Below are 24,920 nucleotides of genomic sequence, written 5' to 3'. Positions count from 1 at the left end.
CATGTTTTTCCTCCTACAGAAATTATATTAAAACAAAAATAATTTTTTCCATTTTTAAATTTTTGAAAAAGCTCCAGGGAGCCACTAGGGCGGCACTTAAGAGCCGCATGCGGCTCTAGAGCCGCGGGTTGCCGACCTATGTGTTAGACCTACCTGAAAAAGGTTAGACATGGGTCAAAAACAAAGAAAACAATAACTTTGTGTGCATTTTGACCGGGCAAGTAAAAATCTAAACTGGTCTGACTGGGCCAATAGATAAAAAAAATTGATCCCAGATATATTGAAGGGTATGATATATTATTATATGAGAATTTATTTCAATTAAATTGTAATGCTGAATGCCTATAATTAAATGGCAAAAATGTTGAAAAAAAAATCTATTTCATAATAGAGTGGCAGTACTGGTATTGGTGATACTGGCCTTCTAAAACATGCCATTAAACATATATTCAAAATAAAGGCTACTGTCTTTATATTTTTCTACATTAAAATGTGGAGATTAAATGTGAATTTATTACGATATAAAATATACAAAAAAACTTTAATGTTGAGAACTTTAAATGTGTGATTAATCGTGATTAATTACAGAAAAATGTGTGATTAATTAGTTGGGGTTTTTTAATCGATTGACAGCACTAATATTTTGGTCAAATAAGCTAATAATTATTTTCATAAATACTACAAGTAAATTTATAATGGGAACAATATTATAACAAAGTATGAAAAATGGATATTCATTTTGAGATGTGTTAAATATTACATTGAACACTTTTTTTTTTTCAATTATTAATGTTGGGTGTTAAAAGACGGCAAAGCTCATCTAAAATGCAAAAATTGTGAAAAAGTAGTATGCATGAATAAATAAATAAATAAATAAATAAACAAAAAACCCAATGTGGTACTGAAGTGCATCACTACAAAAATCGTTCGCGATAAGACCAGGAACGTGCTAAGAGAGTAAACTTGACTTTAAACAGCAATAACTTGGTATTTGTTCATCGTAGCTTATCAGGAACAAACCCTCCAGATGAAAATATTAGAAATGACTTGTTTTAGGAATGAAGGTGACATGACATTTGCATGCCGAGACATACGTGTTGCCTTGGAAACGTTTACTGTATTATGTGCGTGTCAAGAGATCAGATCCTGTCTGCGATCCATCACCTTCCTCTGGCTAACAAAGACAGATCCCCCTGTGGAGACGCAGCATTGGCATCGCTGTCTCTCTGTCTTTCTCTAAAGGTCTGAAGGCTGATCATGTGGCATCAAACCCCTCTGGCACTGTTCACTCTCGCTGTCTTTCTAACGTCTCTCTCGCCAAGCCAATACTCTCTCAGAAACTCTCTTTCACCTCTGACCGCAATTGATTTTCCTCACACATGAATAAAAAGTCTTCAAGGACTCGACGTCTTGTGCGCTTGTGGAGTCTTGACTAAGTAAAACCTTTAATTCTCTCTAATAGTCTCTCACAGATTCAAGTTGAATTACAATGTCCATTCTCTTAATTCATAAACCAGACATGTCTCTGATGACTAATACTTTAGTGTTGCTCTTTTCTCTTTTTTTGTACCTGCACTACATTGATTACTATGGAAACTTGTTTAAAAAAGGTATAAAAAAGGTAATTAAGAATTTTAATCTCACAATTCTGACTTTTTCCTCGCAATTGCGAGATTATAAATGTTATAAACTCACAAGTAACTGCGAGAAAAACAGTCAGAATTGCGAGTGTATAATGCAGACTTTTTTCTCTCTTTGAATTGTGAGAAATAGTCAGACTTGTAATATTAAAAGTCGCAATTGCCTTTTTTTGCGAGTTTGTATCTCACAATTCTACGAAAAAAATCACAACTGCAATTTATAATCTCGGAACTGCGAGAAATTAAGTCTGAATTGTGGGATATAAACACACAACGTTGTCCACCATCAGTTTTTTTTACTCACCTTAATGTTGTTGATTTTCTTTCTTTAGCAATTTTCTTTCTTTCGAAATTTTAAAGAATTCTAAATCACTCTTTTTTTGTACAATTACAATAAATCAGTACTGGAGCTTTAAAGCTTTAAAAGGGATGCAAATGTACTCAGTAAAAATTATTTTTCGAAGTTGTAAATAAAGATTATTGGAGTATGTTTTACAAGAAAATACAATTTCAGACTTCCTACCTCAAAATTTTATGTTTAAAGCTACAACTTGTAATTTGTTTTTGCCGCTAGAGGTCACTAACCTCTTACAATAACAAAGGCGTAGATTGATGACGCAGTAAATGAGCGTGGAGTCATGGAACTTTGCGTCATGCCGATGGATCTAACGTTAATAATGTTTAAGGGGAAATAATGTTTATGGATGAGTGAAAACATTCATGTTTTTTAACATGACTGTGGTATGAAGCAGGTCGCGATTGCTAATGAGAGACATATATCAGCGCCACACGCGAGTCCCGCAGATATAAAGGAATAAGGACATTTAATTCTACTAACATTACCTGCAAGTGCTGAATTACTACTCGCACAGGTCAGTTCATTTGACGAATGAAGCTTGTGAGGTAACGAAGCACTGTTTTACTTGGTCTAATGTTACACTATCATAACTAAACAGCATTTGAGTGAGTTGAAAGTTATAATGTTATTCTATATGTTAGTTTGTTGGCTATATGAGACTAGCAGTAAGCTAGGTCAACATTAGAATAACATACAGATCATATTCTAACATTTCATCATGTTGAACTATATCCCGGTAACATTGATTTGTTTTATGTACATTTGCTCACCTGTCTAATAAAGTACATGCAAGAGCGTGAAGCTCTGTCGAATCGAAGCCGATATTGATCTGCGTTTTAGTTCTCCTTTTGTCCCAAAGTCTGCTTGCATGGCCCATAATGTTTGAACGAAACAACAACAGCGTGCCGCTAAACATTACGCAGTTGTCCATATCTGTTGCCATGGTTACTACGGCAGTACAAGCGGAAACCAGGGATAACACGGATATTGCGTCATTGACAGGCGACAAGTGACAAGGGGCGGGCACTATTTCAAATTGTGAATTTCTCTGAATTTACAAATTCTTGGAAACATTTAGGATAATGTAAACACAATTGAAAGAAAGTTTTTTTTTTTTATATTTTGATACAATTTTTATTTTATTTATTTCTTCATTTCATTTCAGAATTGCATTCATTGTATTGTAACAATCTTGAAAGCTAGTAGTGCAATTTAAGTGTAAAATAAACCTTAGGCTCTGTTGCGAACACAGGGAGAGGGAAGCAGGGTGCTCGTACAAATGAAAAGCGAGAAGATTAGGTGTGATTCCTCTGTCTGCGGAAGTTCACGCTGACTAAAAAGGGTGAGCTGTTATCAATAACAAGATTTGAGCATTGTTAAGTGTGAAAAAAGCAGTCTCTAATAATCAGCACTGGTGGAAACTATAGACCTTAATCACAGCAGCGCAATGACAGAATTTCTGGGAACTGTGGGAAATACTATATTTTTGCAGTGTTTTGTCAGCAGAAAACAATCCAACAACACATTAAATAACAGTACAACCCACTGAGGAGATGTATGTCTATCCTCACAGTCTCACTTTCATTCCTGTTAAAAATCAATGGTACTGGTGTGAATGAGGTCTATAGAGGTCTGAGTAAAAATCAGCCAGTCAGGTGTAAGGTATCTGGGGTAAATCATTGACTCTGTCCTGAACGCAAATAAAGCACATTCTTCCTAAAACCCAAAGTTTTTAGGATTAATGAAAATTACTGGACTTTGGTGCCAACAAGTCTGCTCCTAACACTTTTACACCCCTGCGACACTCGCCAGAGACTAGGCTTGGGCGGTATCCAAATTTTGATACCGTCAAACCTCCTCCCTATTTTACCGCGGTATACGGTATTACCGCGTGACTAATTAAAAATTATGACATAAGGCTCAGAAGGCATCACCAAACTGTTGGTTTGTGCAGGGATGAGTCACAATTTTCGAATATTCAATTATTTGATTTTATTATAGAATATGGAATAGGTCGTGGGATTATTGTCTATAAAAAATCCCCATGTTTTCCGTTCTGATGCGGTGGTGACACGTTCAACCAGAGGGTGGCGATGCCAATAATGCATCTAAAAGCTGTCAATCAACTCTCAGACAACAGGAGAAGATGCACATTGTCTCACACCAGAGCATGTGAGCGGAGTGGTAATATTTCCTCCAGAGCAGAGAGCGCATTTCTGAAGATCACGCGCCGCGTGCTCAGTCCACTCAGCGTCGCGTGCTCAGAATGCCCGCAGTGACATGCTGGTTAGAAAACATGTGAAGTAGGGCTGCCCGTGCATGACTTAAACAATTTTTTTTCTAGTTGACTAGTAGTAGTTGATTTAAGCCATTAGTCTAATCACATATTTTTTTATTAAATTACTTAAATATATATAGGAGAGAATGCAAAACCATAATGAGCGTTTTCGTAATATATTGCCTATTCTGCATCTCAAAGCACACATAAAGCTTGCCACAAAGAACCGGCAAAAGCTATTATTATGCATGAAACATTTGAATTGTTTATTAATAAAAAAACTTTCTATGTCAGTGGCTGCACAGATCAAGTTTACGATGCAGACTCGCATCTTCGCAGTAGTGAACGCGCATAGAGAGAAATGCACACTTCATATGAATTAGCCTACAGAGCGCAGGCCATTTCTTTTAGTTTTTAATTGTTTTGTTTAAAAGTAGACATTTCAAGCTTTCTATATATATACACTTCTCAGATATTTAAGGCATCTATATTATACGCTGAGTTTCGTTTATTTTAGGAGACGCGCTCCAGTTCACGCGCCGGCTTATATTGTCTAATATATATCCTTCTTATTTCTTAATCCAGGCAATTCGTTGATGAAACATTGATTAAAATGAAGATACAATTTATACAAAACGAAATTCACTTTAAAGAAAGGCTTTCTACAAAACAAAACGTAATAAGTGGTCAAAAATCATGTCTGACCCATTCCAAATGTTTTCCGATATTGGGCATCTTATGATCCTATCTTATTCATCTCATGCAGTTTCCTTTTCATATAATCAACATAGATGAAAAAAATATATATATATATATATATATTATTAAACATAAATATGAAAAGAAATTAGGTGTTTTTTTTTTTTTTTTTTACTTATAGCCTATTTAAGTGTCACACCGCTCCGCTGTATAGCTGTGTAGCCTACATGCATGTGTGCGTGCATTTGGTGGAGGGGTGCTATTTTCGAATAATAATTAAATAACACCAGGCGATCTTCAAATATTATTTTTGCTTGAAATGCCCATCCCTGCCAAACTGCAAAAGTCGTGTTCTTCTTCGAGACCAGGTCACTCGTTGCGCAACTTGCCATCTTTCCCCCTCTCTCCCCCACTCTTTCTCCTCCACACTGTCACGTGATGACAACCACACATAAGCATTTTTAGCCATTAAATAAATTATATTTAATATTTAATCCTTTTCTCTTTTTTTTTATGACGGTATGACGATATTGAAACTGATACCGTTGCTATTTTTAGATCCCGCGGTATACGATATTACCGTATTACCGCCCAAGCCTACCAGAGACTAACCCTACATTCGCCCACTCACGTAGTCCAAGCTTCAAAGGAATTCCAGAGAACCCCCCCCCCCCTGTTGGGTGCTCAATGCACGCAGATACAAACACACACACATATATGAACTTTTACTACTCTCCTCATTTAAAGACATTTACTGAGGTATATTTGATATGTTGTTATGTTTGTCGATTGCCCAGGTCCTATGAAGGGATCTATGAGTGTGTGTTAGTTTAAAACAAACTACAAGGGCAGTTAATTATGCTTTTAATGTAACTTTGCAATATAACTCTCCTTAAATGTCTTTCTTCCTATGTTCAGAATCCTTGTGATCTGACAAGGTCATTTATGTAATTGAACAAGCTATAAAATGTATTTTACTATGTTTTACCATCTTTGGAATGATTCTGAACAAATTCTGACTGATCGTAAAACCTGTGAATGCGGCCATAATTTAGCTTTGACAAGACAAAGAGAATTTTGCCGCCAAGAGTTTCGTTGAATGTCATTGGCCAGTCGCACCTCAGAGGTGTGGACTCCAGTTCCTTTAAAGAGAACTGGACTCGCTCTTCCTGCCCCTGTCTTCCCTCTCTGGCTGGTACCCTGGACTCTATCTTCCTCCAACATGTGACGCGCGCTTGACTCTCTCGCTCGCTCATACTCTGGACTCTCCCTTCCTTCATCATGTGACTCCTTGGTCCATCGGGACCTCGTGTTCATGCGATGACCCATCTTTCCTTTGTTTGTCTAGTTCAGTTTTATTTTCCTTTTTGTATTCTCCTTTGTTCATTCTCACCGGCGAGTGAAATGAACTTAGTTTGAATCATTTCTTTGGCAACACCTTCAACGGACGATTTGAACATCCCGCCACACGGGCGCGCCGGAAATGACCTCTGACCGGGTCCGGAACACACGCACACACACACGAGAGAACATGATCAGCAAGTATTCGTTTCTTACCGAGATCTAAATACTGCTAAGATTGCCTGCCCTAATTAGGGTACGATTTGACTCTAGTTGTCTCTCTTAACGGTTCTGTGTCTGATGAATTTAGCCAAACTCACCAGCTCTCTCTCTCTCTCTCTTTCTATATGCATTCTCCTTCCTCAATGTTTTATTGTGTTTGTAAATACATTTATTCCTTGTAACGTTTATTAACCGTATACGTAATCACCTTTATTAAATACATATATTCATTGATTTATTCTGCCTGTGCTCATACTTCAAATCACTTAAATGTTTCGATCAGCAACAAGCTTTGAAATGGTATAATACTTTAAATAGTATTGTGACAAAACAGGAGAGCTATCTTTTACGGCCGTAAAGATCGTCTCTTCCTGCGAGTCTCTTAAAGGTAATTTCTCTGTGGAAATTGATGAAGATCCATGACCAGTTTGCTGGACAAACAGATTATTCGATACTAATTAATTCCATTGAGGAGTATCCTGAGAATCTATATATTCTAGACAATTTGCATATGAATATTGAATTATAATTCGTTATGATTTGATTATTGATAAATAAAATTGATCTATCTTGCCGATCTGTATGAATAATTGATTATACATCCATTGTATTCAGTCGTTCATAACAGATTGGCAACGTAACCCCCTTTGCCGGGTGATTTTTAACATGTATTGTTATCTGGGTCAAACCCGTATCAATAGTTATTAATTTGTAATTACTAAATATTGAATACATATTCCCCAATGGCCCAAATACTTTACACAGGCAACGGTCTAGTCTTCAACAGGCTTTGATTTAGAGAAGCAGCAATAGTGTGTCGGTATTGAACTGTCCTGTCAACAAAAGCTGATCTTAGGAGCTGGTGAAGCAACACACAGTTACAACTGAGAGACGAAATTTACAAAAAAACATGTCCAGGTCAGATTTTACCCCCTTTTTTTTTTCTTTTTTTAAATAAGTTATATTCTGCATTAAGCAATTACTCAGCCTATATTTTAGGACAACTGAATTGACATTATTTTCATGACAATTAAGCAAATTCTTCCCAAATTCCCATTTTATGTATCCTTGGTGATGATTACATTCTTATATAAGAAAATAATGCACTTGTCACAATGTCAATGTAGTAAAACAAATAAATACTTTATATAAAAATAAAACATTTACTAACAATTTGTGTGAAAATATGAAAGCAGTAAAATCTTAGAAAATAAACATAAAAAATATACTATAATATAATATTAAAAACAAAATCTTAAGCCAAAGCTAAATATAATTTCATATAAAAATATCTAATTTATAATAATTTCTTTTATTTTGGGATAAAATGTCACCAGGACATCTTGCGTGAGATTCACCGACAAGTCAGTTCTCCATTTAAACTCAAAATAAAACTCAACTAAAATCATTACAAATCAGCTATTATAAAAGATGATTTAAAAAAGCCAGTTCAACTAAAGAGCTGCCACCCATTTCTTCACGTCTATCATCTCTCAAACAAGAGAAGGCTACATAGAGAGAAGCTGTTTATCAGCCGAACGCCAATCTGCAATATATCAGCATAGATCTATGACAAAGCATAAAGCTTAGCGTCTAGGGTCAGGTGTTACAATCCACGGCCTCGTTTGACAAATATCACAATTCCTCTCAGGCAAGCTATCGTTCAGCACGGCAGCTGTGAAATGACAGCTCTGCAGGTTAATGGCATACTGATTAAATGAGACGTGTGTTAATGTTGACAAGGTTATGGCCTGATAAATCACATGAGGTATGAATTCCAATGCCGGCTACTGGGCTGCTGCTTTATCAGAGTAATTGGCTGTACCCTGTACAGATAATTTATTTACATTTCAGCACAGTTAATCGGCCATGATGCCACTACAAATATGAGCTGCATTGCAAATAATGTAAACGTGTTATGAAAGTACTATGGACAGCATCAGGCTGGATGTTTAAATAGAAGGGATCAGGAAAAAGGTCCAAAAGTTTTGAAAAACAACCGTATTCTATGTATACAAACAATATTAAATTCGTTCAAATGTTTAAAATACATCACCATCACATACGTGATAAAAACTAAAAGGTCAAGGATGTCTGAAAACCATTCATCAGCACAATTTGAAAATAATTTGTTTTCTAAACAACATGTTACATCAAACATTGTCATTTCATCTTCAGCGTGAATACATGAAAAGTTTATCAATACAACAACTTATGCCAGCAGACAAAAGAACTAAAAAACAATTTGTTTCAAGAAGCGCAATTGATAAGGTCATAGGCAAGTAAAAAACACATCAAAGTAATTAGACACAATTACTTACTCTCAGCAATGATGCGTTGTCCTGTCCAGTCGTCATTGATAACTTGTATATTCCCATAATGAACATCGCTGAAGAAAATCCGATTTGTTCCTTGTGTTTTCTGCCGATGATCAAAGGCCAAAGCTATAATGTTCTTAAAATAAGTCGGGTTCTCATACGCCCGGATGGGGGAGTTGAGGTTATTCTCGTCTGAGAGATGAATACTCCTCAAGACGGTCCTCTCAGAGTAGAGCAGGTAACCCTCGTACCTGTTGCACCTGAGTCCATCCTGAGCAAGATATCCATGGGCACAAGCACAGGTTTTCTGGTTATTCCCCAAGTAAAAACAAAGTTGCTGGCATCCTCCGTTCTCTCTGCTGCAAGCGTTCGTACCTGGGTAAGTCGAAAAATCAGAGATCAGGCTCCCAAAGAAGGGCCTCAACGAATGATATCACCTAACAATCGCTTCGAGACTGCTTCAGCATGCAAACAAAATACAGGTTTGGTACGGCGTGAGGATTTCATGTTAGGGTGAACTATTCCCTTTTTGTAATGCTCAGAAAACTAAAACTTTCTCAGACATTTACTGCTATTGACAGCAAGTCTAATTGATCTCTTTTGCATGCGTGTCAGTCAGCAGGTGTTCATTTGCAATCCCGGTCCTGAAGGGCCACTTTTCTATCGAGTTTAGATCTATTCTTCCTTAAACACCCCTGAAGCAGCAAATCAAGGCCTTCAGGGTTGCTAGAAAATTGTGTTGAAACAGGTTGGACCTAGGTGGCCTTCCAGGAGTGAGATTGGGCAATCCTACTTTATCTGGGATAAATGTATGAATGTACTTGTGTGCATTGGTGAAATATTCAAAGAACAGGAAAACTGCCATTAAGTGAAACCTCAACCTTTCTCCCGATCCTGGTTAAAGACCTTCACATCTTTCAGACTGACGCCCAAGCCGCTCCTGATAGTGACCACGTCCACAGCATCTTTCTTGGAAGCACGGCGGATGGATCCGTTGGCGTAGGCTCTACCGTCATGGGGGCACAAGACCAAAAGTTTGACACTTGATAATCTATGGCCCTCGACTAATTAAAACCAAAGAACTCATTAAAATACAGTACACAGCTGGTCTAACAGAAGGTGAGGTAACCCATCCTTGGAATGACATTGAACTGCGGGAGATTCTGATATAATCAAATGTGTCTTCTTGCGCTAGCATTGTGACCTTGTAGGGAAAGTGGGACGGTTTCTGCTTTCTTGGGCCATTCGTAGAGACTGTAACATTTATGGAAAAATAAATTACCTGTCAGACCAGAAGAGGTAAGCTCCAAAGACTGCTATGGAAAACATATCCACCCCACTCGATGAGAACACAATCTCCCTCTGCTCACCCCGCTCAAGGTTGATTCTTTCGATCTTGTTGTTGCGGGCGTCGCACCAGTATAATTTATTTTCCTACAATGCAGTTGGAAGACAAACTTCATGTATCTATTGTATTAAGAATGATGGGTTATATGTTCTCAGTGCCCTAAAGCTGCTAGCTAAGCCATGAAATCAACATATACTGCAGCCGCCTGCAACTTAAGCACTTTAGACAAGTAGAGGAAGCAGACCTGGTAGTCTATGGAGACACCGTTAGGCTTTGCTAGTCCGGTGCTAACAAGCACGGATTGCTCCGAACCATCGAGACGTGACCTGGAGATGGTAGGACTCTGGCCCCACTCTGTCCAGAAAAGAAACCTGAATGAATTCAAAGGAAAATACCATTAGTCTTCCTGAGGAATTGTGACCTTTGCACAGCTTGAATTCCAAGATTTATCTTCAGTTACAATGAAAACAAGCATAATGCTGTATTCAAGCTCTTCTGAGAAGTCCTTTCCTAATTAGAAAGCGGTTTTAAAATTCACTATCATTCACAGCCCATTTCTAAGTGAAATCCATACAGTCAGTCAAACGCAATACAGTCAAATGCAAACATTTGTACCTTTTGGCTACAACAGCTTGACACTGGATCAATACATTTAAAGGCACAACTTTCATCTAATCCTAAAATTACATATTTGTACCTCAGAGTACTAAAATGTAACCTCAAGGTACTACTATAAATGTTTTAGGGGTAAATAAGGTACAAAGGTGTCCCTTTAAGGTTACTGCCCCAGTGACAAGCTCTTGTACACTTAAAGGTAAAACATTTTTGACTAGATGACATGACTAGATTGTATCAATCAGGGACTGAGTGGATCATTAAAAGTGGTCTCCATAAGACAGACTTTAAAGGGTAGAAGTTTAAAATTAAGTCCTTGGTCACTACGAAGAAACGCAATTTCAGGTGAAGCTAATTATTTTGATGAGAGATTGTAAGGTCTTTTTTTTTTTTTTATGTCACTTCCAATGTCATATTGGTTTTAAAACTGCAACAGGAATCTTTAAATTTGTTCAGGGCTAATCTGAGTCTAATTATTTCTACAAAAAATTTCTACCAAATATCACTGACCAATTTCTGAGTAAGATAGGACCCCAAAATAGATGAAGCCACATTGATATTAGGGATCGGAAATATGTTGAAGCTTAACGTTTATACTCCAACCTACAACAGTACAAAGCTTTATTTAATGAGATGACTCATTACAAACACGAGGTCAAGATTATGATGGGCAACTCATATTAGAATACATGCTACAGAAATTATAAAGCCTTTAAGGAGGACGTACATCTGCAGTTAACAAGCTTTGAAGTGCTAATTGCACACGCTAACTGTTCTCTAGACGACCACAGGTCATTCGTGTTGCCACACTCGGGTGAAATTGAAGCTTAGCAGTAGAGGAAAATAAACCACAGTGCAATACATACCCTTTCATTGGGTGTACCGCAATGGCTCTGGGTTGATCGAGTCCGTCAGATATCACCACGGCACGGTACATACCGTTCAACCGAGCAACCTCAATGAGATTGAAGCCATGGTCCGTCCAGTAAATGTTACCTTTGGATGCAAAGCAACAAAGACCCTGAACCAACAGAGAAACAATAAGCCCAACAACATCAAGGCTACTTGGAAAAGCATAGAAATGCTAAAAGAATAGAAACGGAATCACCTGCAATCCAGTCCACTGCAAGTCCTTCAACGCGTCCAAGACCGTTTGTGACGATGTCCTCTCTCCAGGTCTGATCTCGACTGGATCTAGAGATTCTGTTGGAGCCCATGTCTGTCCAGTACAATGTGTCATTTCCTAAAAACCCATAAATCAAATGTTTGGCTAGTTAACACAGACTAGTTAGACCCTAAATTATATAACTACCTTATTATGGGGGCAAAGACCATATTAATTTAGGGGTGCACAATATATCGGTTCCATATTGGAATATTAACTATCGGTCGATATTGTATACTTAATTTTACATGCTAATTCCCCTTATTTTTACATTTAGATTACCTTTGCTGTCATCTCACTAATATATACTGTATTTGTATAAGTAATATGTATTGTTTTCATTTTAGTTTTATAGTTTTTTGTAATTGTCTTGTGTGCTTTTGTCATTTTTGTAGTCATTGTTTTTTCAACATGACTATCTTTGTAATTAATTTTATTTCAGCTTTAGTTTTAGTTCTTTTAGTACATCAAGTTAAACTTGTTGCTTTGTCAACTCTTCCCGAAACAAAATAAGTTATCTTATTTCAAATAACTTTTTTTATGTTTTATTTTTTATTGTTTTAGTTTTTGTTCGCTATAATAACCTTGATGTATTCTAAAAAAAAGTATTAAATAAAATATTCTTAGAAGGATGAAATGGATTTTTAGTTTTTGTCTTTTACGTCACAGCAGATTAGGACTGTGCACATTATTGTGTTGATGGCCAATTTGGAAAAAAAAACCCTCCATTTTATTTTATTTTTTTTATTTTTTTTGAAGAGCTGCCAAGCTTTACCTAAAAAAATAGGTCTGCTCCAGCTGGCTGAAATGTCTTTGCCCTTTTTGATCTCAATCAAACCCGTCTCTCCTCCAAAACAATAGAGGCAAAAAAAAAAAAGCCCAAAGTACTCGTGATTGTCCTGGCTCCCATGGTGTATCCCCTTCAAAACGTTTTTATGAAAATTGCTTTGACTTGGCTGCACGGTTTTATCCGGAGCTTTGTGCATCACCAGCTCCTCGCCTACTCAAAAATTTACATTATACTGTATCCCTTTTGACAAAAACTCCAATGAAAGCCCATTCACATCGTTATGAGACATAGCCTCATCTGTCCAGCTAATCTGTTTCGATTATCTTCCATCTGTCATAACAGCCTATCTCCACCCTTCACCTCATCTCACAATGGAAAAAATATATACACATGCAATGCAATGCCAATATTTGCTCTATCATGCAAATGGCAAGCTGTAAACTGTCTGTCGCTGATGCAAAGAGTGGCATTTCTGTCTCTGTGCGGAGACAGCTGTCCAATTACTGCACTAGATAAATCTGTACGAATTACTGGCAGATTCCCTGCAAATGAAAGTTTTCTCCATGTCAAGGGGTGATATATTGTTGTACACATGGCATGGCAATGCCAAATTGCTTTGGTTATTAAGTACAATTCAAAGGTTTATGAAAAAAACCATTAACAGCTAATTTTACAAGAACAATTACAGATAATTTTAGCCAGTAGTACTTGAATGTTCATCAATTTAAATCATTTTTACACTCTTCATTGAGGGTAAAAACTTTTTAATGAGGAAAACAAAATAGTACATAAGTACATCTGTGTGCATTTTTCTTTTGTTTACAAAGTAACTTTAAAACCAATTTTTAACCATTATAGCGGTGAAGTTATTTCAAAACCACCATCATTTATGACTTTTGACCCTTACTCATTCTATAAGACAGTACTCTTTATGCCATTAAATTGAAATAAAGTAATTGAAATAAAGCTGACATGAAATAAAATATGAATATTAGATGCATTACAAAACGATTTTAATGTAAACAATACATTTTAAATTGAAATACAAAAATTTCTAAAACAGAAACAAAATAAATAAAAACGACAAAAGCGCATAATAAAATCACAAAAAACTGTAATTAAAATGAAATAACAATGATACTGTACCTATCAGTAAAAAGTATTAAAATACATTTTCCTTTTCGGCTTTAATAATTAATTTAATAATAAAATAAAATAATAAAATTAAAAATAGATGAAAAATTAAAAATAAAATGCTGCATTGGTGAATAACTGAAACAAATGTTTTAATTGAAATTCTAAAATTACTAAAACTGAAATTTAAATGAAAACTAATTCAAAATATAAATAAATACTATAACAGTATATACATAATACTAAAAAAACAGATACTGTATATGTCAGTTAAAAAAAGTATTAAAATACATTTTTCTTAGTGTTTTAATAATATTCAAACTATTTTTTCTATTAGAATCATTTAAAACAGATAAAAGTGCACTTACCGGCATGATAGTCCAGACCCACAGTGAACAGAGTGCCAGTTAACGGCATCAAAACTTCAGAGTTATCGCTTGGATCAAGAGACAGTCCTCTTATCCCTTCATTAACGGAGTACATCAGGAAAGACTGAAGACCTACCAAAGAGTCAACCAAAAAAAAAAAAAAAAAAAAAAAATCAAATGAACCCTGCTCTTAAAAATAATGAACAGCTCTGAGATCCAAAGGTTAATTACATACGTACGCTCAGGTCAGAACTAATGGTTGTACCTTCACAGGTGGACCGGTCCGGACGAAGGTTGTAGCCCGTGGTACAAGAACACGTCCGAGTGGATTCAGAGGTGGGCAGGCACAGCTGGGAACACCCGCCGTTGTTCGGTACGCAAGGATTGCGACCTATGAAGAGAATTACTAATTAACCCACTAATTAACTTATCATTCGTGAAGGCGAACAGGTGTATCTAATGCAAATCTGTCAAAACCCTCTAGCTTGTGTACTTTCTTAAACCAATTTCAGGAACATCACAAACACAAAAAGCGAAAAAACAGTGGCGCTTTGACTTTGTTCCTCGGACACCTTGTCAGAAACACCCCAGTTAGCTCATTTGAAGTGGCGTAATGAGACGGGCCTACGCTCCCATGAGGTCCGTGTCAGAGAGATAAATGAGGGAGCTAATTGGTATGAGGAGATTTGAGAAGGAAGCAAAAAGATTTACCTTAAAGAGCCTCTAATTGGCAGTTTTTTTAAATCCTAATAGAGCATTGAGAGGATCAAGCACTCCTCTGCTAATAGACCTGTCAGTGATATGAATGTCTCTCACCATAATTCATAAAGAGCGAAGAGATTTGACAATGTGTGGGTGTAGAAACATAACCGCTGTCCAAGTCATGTGCAACCTCACCTTGTGGAAATGACAAGGATCTTTTCTTTTCTTATAAAAAAAAAATATATATATATATATATACACACACACACACAACTAAATTAAATACTTATAAAAAAAAAAATATTATCCATTAGGAGTGGGCAATATGACCAAAATCTTAGTAGTAAGTAGGTAATTTTACTATATTTATATATATATAAAACAATCTAGTTATTTTTGCATCAAAAAAAGTGTTTAACACACGTGTTTAAAACATGTTTAAAAAAACTAATAAAGGGAATTCAGTGATCAAAAGGTGTGGGAACCCTGATTTTGCTGGTTCTTTGATTTGATCTTAATTTGATTTTAGTGACTCTTGTGAAGTTGTTGTATTTGGAGATATGTTTTTTTTTTACCTTTCTGACCATCTTTGTCATACACTTTGATGTGGACCACGCCTGTGGTCTTATTTCGAAGAACCGTCAGGTTTTTTCCGTCCCTCTTGTTAACGGTCCCAAGCTGAGCGAGAACATCGTCCGCCCACCATAACTTCCCACCTAGAGAGAAAAATATGTTTTGGAACAGTTGGAAAAACACTCAAATATCTAGTTAACAAGTAACACATTAACTTTTTTCCAACGTCAAGATCTCAGGTTAAAATTTACAGTATGTCACCATTTTGTTTTTCACAAATAGTTCTGTATTTCTTTTGCCTCCCCTAATCCAATTAAAATATTTCAGATTGACATGACATTGGTTAAACCAATAGCATGTATTTGCGGCGGGACCATCTGTCTGTCAAACCAATGGAAGACGAAAGGAAACAAACGTATTTCTGAATGAACATTTTTACTTTGTTTTAACAAAATAAAATAATTGAATTAATGCAATTATATAGTAATACAGTATTACTTTTTATAATAAATTGTTATTATTATTAAATTAATATTATTAGTAGTTTTTATTATTTAAATATTTATACGTACATAATAATTCCAATAAATGTGTTCAAATAAATATTTAATAAATAATAATAAATATTTTTGACCTGTTAGTTAAGGGGTCATAAAGCCCTGCATTTTAATTATAGAAGAATTAGAAAATGCTGTTTCAATAGTTGGTTATGGCTGCATGGAATATAGTACTTCTTGGCATTTATTATATAAATACACATTCTTATCCTCTCTGAAACTGAACTGGGATGAAATTGAACTTCTTTACTGATGTGTTTTTATCCATGCTGTATTTCTTTGCTGCGGACAGCACACTGCAAATCCACTAAGCCCTATAGCGTGTCAACTCAGCCTTTAAGAAAAGACACAAAACCGAGAAAAACATCCAGGACTCAGTGCTAACACATCGGCTCTGATTACACATCATAAAAAGGACTGCAAGTGTGCCACAGTCTCCCAACATCCCTTTCCCCGGTGACCCGAACCGCTCACGACGAGCTACACATTCCTATGCTCGTATTACTTGCCAGTCGTGTCTTAGATTGAAGGAGGAGACGTCCCTTGGTGCCCAACCACACCACTGTACCTCTGTTTTACCCACCCTCTCAGCACTTACGAATCCCATAGGTGCGAGCAGAGGCATATTAGTCCCCTGGCAGCCCTGAATGGATTACATACAGATGCCGAAAGCAAGCAGAACTATTCTTAGAGCTCGGCCTGAGTTAAAGCTATCAGCCGTTGGCAGGCACAAAACCCAGGGAAAATGAATTACGGAGAACAGTCTTAGTGTATACTTCACGTAGGGCACAGCGGAGGATTGTTTAGATGCTCCATGGCGGAGAAAGTTCCTGAATGGAGTTAGAGTACATATTTAATTTTAATTCAAATGAATTGGGGCTGGGAATGAGTCAACTGGTAGAGACGTACATACACCATTTTTGTTTTATTTGTAACATATTAGGGCATACACAGTTGAACAGATTACATTTCAAATGTACATTTTGTAAAGATTTGCACAGCTTAAGTAAGCAGTTTCGTGTGTGTGAAAATGTAAGTACACTCCTACATATCTAAAATTAGACTTAAGTGCAAATTAGCAGAACATCAGTAGCGGTAAATAGGTTGCACTTTATTTAAAGCTCTGTAAACAGTTTGGTCAAGAATATACCATTATGCCTAAAAGCAAAGGCATAAAAAACAAACTAAACTAAACTGTAAAGATTAGCTGTTTAAATGCACCTACTGTACTTTTTCCAGATAAGACAATTACATTTGTCAAGATATGTTGGATGAAAGATTCCAAAGTCATTGCTCAAATGGTTCAAATTAAGTTCTAGTTTCAATAAATTCATGCAAGTAAAAAAAAAAAAACTTTTAATGTGGTGCACTTACCTTTTCACAGCACTGTACTGGCATGGGCTTATTTGATACCCTTATTTTTTTCATTAAATTTACAGCAAAAATAGCTATATTTTGATTTGTATAGCATAAAAATGACATCAAATCAAGTTTAATGAAGGCTGAAGTCTTTTTGTCCACTGAGACTACATAAAAGGAAAGTCATTGAACAAACAGTTATTCTATCCTTCATAGCCTCATCTGAACTAAATGAACAAGTTACATAAAAACATTAAATATAAGAGTGCACTTTCTTTTTCCACAGAAGACAATTTGAATGAGATGTTTGTGTTGTGTACACTTCTAATGGTATGCACTTACTTTTTCCACAATACTATAATGGCATGAATATAAGGGCTAATTTGATTCATGAACTTCCTGCAAAAAAAAAAGCTATATTGTGATTTAAATTACATAAAATCCTGTCTTACATAAAATCCACTGAATATTTGTCGACTTTCAGCGTACATAAAGTAAAGTTACTTTTATCCCTCATTTTCATTCAACACATTAAACATTTCCCAAATAAGGTCCAAAAGTTCTTCAAGTGGAAGAACGAACATTCTATGTCATGTAAAGACAACAATGACAAAGAAAATGAAAATGGAAGCGAAGAAATTAATAATTCATTATCTCTTTACTTGTTTCCTTACTCCCGGGACAGCTTGTGAAATAACGGGGTTAATTAGACATTAATATTAAACAAACGATTGTAATAATCAAATGGCCATGAGACGAGAAACCAGAATGTATAGTACGAGGTTGAGTTGTTTCATCTGACAGAACAGAAAGGAAAAAGAAAGTTAGAAATAAAGCGAGAGACCGAAAAATAAAGTCTTAAAATGAGTCAGTCTGTGTTTCTCACGAATTTCTCTGCTGTATGATTGCACAATACATTTCTTTGTTTCCATCTTATTTGATTCAATAACTTGTATGTGCCTTCTAAATAAGCCTCTACATAACAAGGGTGTTATATAGTACGGCTCCACATAGATGAGGGGAATAAACAGTGTCCGGTGTGGCTAACCAGAGAAAACACTTCTCAACCATCACTCCATTACCAGCTCGTAGCTGCTGTTTGCTGGTATAGTGTTCAGTCTGATTGTGTTAGAAGTTGCCAACGTCAGTATCTGATTGTGAGAGGCGTTGAGAAGATGATATAGTAGAAGCGAGAATAGGTTGTTCCTCAGGGTTTAATCGAATAATACCTTCCCATTCGGCATGTTTGGGATTCCAATTGCATTTTATTAACGTTGGCGGTGGACTTGGCTGGGTAGATGATTTATCTGTTACACAGTCTTCAAGATTCAAGATCTTTTACCTCAGGTTCATTGTACAAAATATTACACAGCCTCTACTGAGAAACAGGCGTGGGCGGAATAAGCTCAATTAAATGAGTTATAATTTCTATGGCTTTAAAATTACATTTCACAATATAGTAGTTTCCGGAAATGTAATGCAAATTATTCATATATTACACAATGTAGTGATGCCTATGGTTGGATATTGCAGTGAATCATAAACTGTACTCATAAAAAATACTTGCATACACAAATGTATAATATATACATATTGTAGATTTAAATATTCAAAAATCTGTTTGGATGAGTTACATTTCAAGCCATTGTTTTAAAATAAAATAAAATAAATCATAATCAACTGAATTAGTTATTAATGCACCTTTTTTGTAAAAGTAAAACTATTTTTTTTAAATATATAAAATTAATGATAAATAATATACTGCATATATACGATGTAAAAAAAAATATTAATTAATTGTGAGAATTAATTTGTATATTTAAAAGCTCTAAATTCTAAATGGATGAGTCATGTAATCAATTGAATTTTTCATTAATGTGCTGTTGTGAATTTTTTTTTTTTTTTTTTTTTACGTATACACCATAACCCAAAAGAATGGTATAGAAACAATTTTCACACAAAAAATTGCTAGTAAATTTCACTATTAATTACAAAGAAATGTCAAGTAACACATGAACAAACGTGTTTAAAACCTGGCTCCCAAATAACGCGAAACAGTCCTGTTCACTGACACCCCCATGATAGTCTCTATCCAAAATACAGCTGAATTTCTATTCCCGCACAGTCCATACCTATCAGGATACCACCACAAACCTCAATAATGATAACTTAGGCCTAATTAAAATGCTTCCAGATCTTCTCTCCCTTGGAAGTCAGGACGTTTTATCTCCTGAAAGCTGAAGGTTAGATATTTCAAACAGCAGAATTGATGTCTTTAGCTGATGATCCTCTGGTTTTGAACCAGCTGTTTCCCTCATAAACAGATTAACGTCAATCCACAAATGATGAAAAATGGGCACCGTGCTCCCAGAACACTTTTCAACAGAGTTACGCACCAGGTCAGAAGAAATGAAATGATGAAAACAAGAGGGGCAAACGGGCAAGTGCTTCACTGAGTTTCTTTATGTGAGAGAAAGAAACGCCTTTCAAGAACCAAAGGTCGCTTCACAATGCAAAACATTCTAGAAAATGTATTTTTGGCTTATGTGGATGAAAGACAACAACTCCCAGAATGCACTTGCTTCGCTGCCCTAGGAGGCCACGCCTACCGGTAACAGAGCGCAGTAGTTAAACAACAAGTCTAGGCTACTAGTGAGTCTCCGTGATGAGTCTGCCCGGGATTTCGAGATCTGCCAAAATGTCCGGGATTCGGCTTTTGCGTTCTACAGTCGCCGTTCATTGTGTTTACTGTGGCGAGCAGGACGAGGCCGGTGGCGTGATTACCGATGAGCGACACCTGTGAGACGCACCGCTCTCGTATCTCTCACGGAGGAGCGGGAATTTTCTTAGCAATGTTAAAACGCACATCAACCGATCACTTGTTTAGCGCTCATGTAAACACTACATTCAGATTCACCAATCGGAATGAATTCAGTTAGATTGAAACAAAAGGTGTGCATGTAAACATTGAATGGCGACTGCAGAAAGCAAAAGCTGAATCCCGGACATTTTGTACGATCTCGACGGCCGGACATGTCAGGGAAAAAGAGGATGAATGGTAACCCCTACCACTCAGCTTTCTCTTACTAAGTTACTCAGCTTTCTCCACAGAACAAGAGCCTGCTAGCTTAGCTTCCAAAAAAGATGGCTGACACTATGTGTGTATTCTGTGAGTGAGATCGGTGAGATCCCACCCTCTATGGGTGGGTTGAGAACATGCGGGACAGCCCCTACTCCTGACTGTAGTCTTTAGCCTCTGGCCGAAAAATCCTCCGATGACGCAAAAATCGTCATTTTGCGTCATCGGAGGATTTTCCAGACAAAAAATACATAAATCTCTCGTCTCAGGGGGATATGAGGGTGAAAAGCATGGTAATTCGAAAATACTACAGGTTTTCTACTAACACAAAGCTTAATGCTAAATCCTGAAGTATCCCTTTAACTAATAGAACCTTATTGTAAAGTGTCAATAAACCAGTCAGAGTGGCTTTGTAACATACTGAAGGAGTTTATTTTGTGATAATTAGGGATTGGCCATAGATTATCCTACTTTTAACGACTACTTGCCAAATAAAAGGACAAATAGAAGCTTAAATTCAGTTATTATGAGAAAGAGATTGCATTGCAAATTTGAGATAAGATAATAATGCAAAGCAAAAGAAAACAAAAAGCAAAGAAAAAAAAAAGCAAAGAAAAAAATAAAATTAATAAAAATTAACAAAGCAAAAAAAACTAAAGAAAAGGCAAAGCAAAACAAAAGTAAATCAAAGCAAAAAAAACAAAGTAAAACAAAGCAAAAAAACAAAACAAAAGCAAAGAAAAAAACATCTATCTTCGTAGTCAGCAAATTGAAAAGAGAATCTTGAAACTAGTATATAAATATATATTCTTAAATGCATTTACCCACAGATTGACCAATCAAGTATTCCAGAATCATCACAAAAATATCACTTCCCAACATATCTTCACTTTTTATAAGTCCAATCAAATCCAGAAGGGTCAAATCAAGTCCCTTCTCCATTATTTGCGCCTGAATTTTCTGTACATTCAGTCTTGTAGGAATAAGCCACATTACACAAGTTAAATGAGTTGATTACCATTTTACATTTGCTCATTTAGCAGACACTTTTAAACAGAAAAAAATGAGGATCATCAAATCTTTATTGTCAATACTTTTCATTCGCACCTGCTAAATTAATAAATGTAAAAGTCATAATAAATCTTTATGATTTGTACTGAAACCCAACCGTGAGTTAGAAGACACACACAAGATGACAGAACAAATTAATATCTGTCTTTGGCCATGTCTCAAAACACAGCTGTGAGTGACATCAAAAGATGTGAGTCATCAATGTAAGAAAAAAAGCCATGTCAGAACATGATTAGAGTTGCGATTCAAACCCTTTGGAAACAATAATCTCCCGCTATTGATTAGTAATTGCAGTGTACTAAAACAGCTCCACAATTAAGCTTTAACAAAAACCCTGTAGCCCACATTCAGCATAAAAAGTATTCCTTATCACTCATACACCGCTGTTCAGAAACCATTACTGTCTATCACCGTACTAATTCAATAGCTCCATTATTTGCTTGGTTATAATTAACCTTACTAAATTAATGCTGATGAAAACAGCCTTCACTCACCCATCACTGCTAATGCCATGGCTTTCTGTAGCTCTTTTTTCACACTGTCAATCACATCCAGGCCACTCCCATCCAGGTTACACCTATTAATGGTTCCGTTTCCTGAACTTATCCAGTACAGCTTGTTGGCCGAGTAGTCAATCGACAGCCCTAAAAAGCACAAAGATGATATGAAAACATGTAAAGGTATGATTCATTCAACAATGAAAACAATCATTTTAATTCATATAGGCTATACTGTACATATATATGCTAACATGCTGTTCATATAAGCGTAATTAGTGTTCTATTTCATTTTTTATTACTCAAAGGCTGTTTCCACCTAATTAAGCAGCACAACTGTTTTCAACATTGATAATAACAATCAAGAAATGTTTCTTGAGCAGCAAATCAGAATATTAGAATGATTTCTGAAGGATCATGTGAGACTAAAGACTGGAGTAATGATGCAGAATAAATTACATTTTACAATATATTCAAATAGAAAATGGTTATTTCACAATATTACTGTTTTAATGTATTTTGAATCAAATACATGAAGCCTTGAGAGAGAAAATCATTAAAATAGAAAACACTATGGGTTTAGAATGGTGCAAATTATATCAATTTAAATTATTTGGTGAATATTCCTTTAACTCGACGCTCAAGACTAAATAAAAAATGATCCAAAACTTTATGATTTGAGATTATCGTTTTTTTTCCAAGAGATGTTTCTGTTAAACATTTCTGATTTAAATAACAAGAATTGAAAATTGTTTCATCTCATGAAAATCAGCACATAGTTGCTTACAAAATGTGTCTGGTTATTTGAAATCTGCAATTTCCCAAACGGCAAAGCATGTTTATTTGAGGCACAGCATTAATAGTACAAAAAGAGTTCAAAAGGTTGTTTTCTGCTTTTATTTCCTTCATTCGCAATAATCCCTCCTTCACATCATAATGATGTGTTACTGTTACTGTTACTTAAGATTTGGCTCAGGCCATAATCACATGTACTGCGAGTGAGGGATATTTTTGTTTTAATTATGAGTTGAGGGGAGAACCGGGAACATCACACACAGCTCTAACAATAATACCCCGGGCTACTTCTCAGACCAAATTACTATAGATATAATGATTTCAACAGACACGGCCTAGAGGAAGAGGAGAATGAGTAAATGGCGCCCTTATTCTCACATGAAGTTACAGTATGTTCATGTACACATGCCATTTGTTAATGTTACCTTGATTGTTTGAAACAGAAACAATAGCTTTATTAAATATTTTTTTTTGCAAATGAAAACAAAAAACAGCACAGAGAAAAATTCAAAGCAAAGCAAAGAGAGGTAAATAAAAACAGCTAGTGTTGCTAACGCCTTACTCTATATGGTGTTTGCAAATGAAAGACAAAACAAACCAAAAAACAAAGCAAAACAAAAATCAAAGCAAAAAAAAAAAAAACAGCTACTGTTGCTAATGCCTTGGTTTATTATTGTGTTTGCAAATGAAAGATAAATCAAAACAAAGCAGAGCAAATCAAAGTAAAGTAAAGCAAAGCAAAACAAGGCAAAAAAAGAAAAGAAAGAGAAAAACAAGACCCTTTTTTTTACCATACACCACAATAGTTATGTTACAAAACCAAATAAGCTACTTTGCTGTGTATATAGGCTACCTTCTAAACTAACATTAAACTAAAGTACTCTACATGGGTAGCAACTCTGTGCAGAATATATATATATATATATATGATGTACTAAAATAATTAAGGTCTTTTACAAGCAATCTGCAAGCAATCACATCATTACTGCATGACACAAGCTGATTGGCCTCTGCTGATCATGCAGCCAATGAGATTGCTTGCTCAACATTTAAATAGTCTGGTTCACTGATTGCTGTAAGCTAGTAGTGCAGCGCGCTCTTATGCTGCGTTCACACCGGACGCGAATAGCGCGTCAAATTCGCGCCTACCGCGTCTAGTTATACGCTTGACCACTTTGAATCCATTTGCGCGTCAAGAGCGAAATTGACGCGCGTAAAAAACAAAAGTTTGAAGCGAAATTTACGCGCGTCACGTGCGTCAGAATCGAAACCCGTTGGCGGCCATCTTTTCTATGTTGATCGAGCATTCATCGAGAGAGTCACAGCTCTGTATTTGCTCTGAATAGCATATATTCTGAATACGAGAGCAGAACGGCGGCGTAGGGGTAATCGTCGCCGTATTTGTGTCCACCAGACCCTTCGAAGGCGAACCCAGTGTGGCGAGTTTCACCATTTGCTCGCTCCAGGAGCTGCGCCTGGATGACGGCCGCTGTCAGCGGTACTTCCTCCTGTCGCGCGCACCCAGCTTGATGACCTCCCGCATCGGAGCGAGGATCACCCTCGCCCTCATCCACCTAATCTGTCATTTATTTTTGTTTTGATGATAAATGAAGCCAGCCTCCAAAAGTGATAAATTTTTTCTCTCTCACACACATCACTGTCCAGACACGAACTTATTTGTTGGTTGTCTTTACATTATTATAATATTTCATATAATCTAGGTATGGAATAAATAGCATTCAATACAAAATGAATATGTCTCATATATTGAAATCAAGTTTTATGTGATAAAATATTTGCTTTGTTGTGCATTAGAACTACATTAGAACCACCGTCATATTACAATATAATTTATTGAAGCATCCAGATACTTCACCATGTGACAGCAAGCAGCTAGGCTCCTGATTGGTTAACGTGGCGCGAATTGACGCAGAAGTTCAGATTTTTCAACTCGGGCGGCGACGCGAATTCGCGTCAAATGCGTGAATGCACAAAATGCACCATTCGCGCG

The 24,920-nt window shown here is 36.2% G+C and overlaps 1 protein-coding gene across 4 annotated transcripts in view; it reads right to left on the bottom strand.

Annotated features, from left to right (window-relative positions):
• Positions 1-24,920, bottom strand: part of lrp1ba (low density lipoprotein receptor-related protein 1Ba) — a 320,154-nt gene that overhangs the window by 96,396 nt on the left and 198,838 nt on the right. For all 4 annotated transcript variants that reach the window (XM_056256617.1, XM_056256618.1, XM_056256619.1 and 1 more), the window contains 10 exons: positions 22,112-22,261; positions 15,554-15,694; positions 14,542-14,667; positions 14,277-14,408; positions 11,928-12,062; positions 11,686-11,815; positions 10,449-10,575; positions 10,139-10,290; positions 9,738-9,862; positions 8,860-9,231 (listed from right to left, as the gene is read on the bottom strand). In XM_056256617.1, the coding sequence (XP_056112592.1) occupies positions 8,860-9,231; positions 9,738-9,862; positions 10,139-10,290; positions 10,449-10,575; positions 11,686-11,815; positions 11,928-12,062; positions 14,277-14,408; positions 14,542-14,667; positions 15,554-15,694; positions 22,112-22,261 (1,590 nt within the window). The remainder of the gene's footprint in view (positions 1-8,859; positions 9,232-9,737; positions 9,863-10,138; positions 10,291-10,448; positions 10,576-11,685; positions 11,816-11,927; positions 12,063-14,276; positions 14,409-14,541; positions 14,668-15,553; positions 15,695-22,111; positions 22,262-24,920) is intronic.

This window comes from Rhinichthys klamathensis, unplaced genomic scaffold (genome assembly GCF_029890125.1).
Source record: "Rhinichthys klamathensis goyatoka isolate OS25496 unplaced genomic scaffold, OSU_Roscu_1.1 h1tg000127l_1, whole genome shotgun sequence".
Lineage (NCBI taxonomy): Eukaryota > Metazoa > Chordata > Actinopteri > Cypriniformes > Leuciscidae > Rhinichthys > Rhinichthys klamathensis.
The sequence above is the reverse complement of the archived record's forward strand: the minus strand, read 5'-3'. Positions and strand labels throughout refer to the sequence as shown.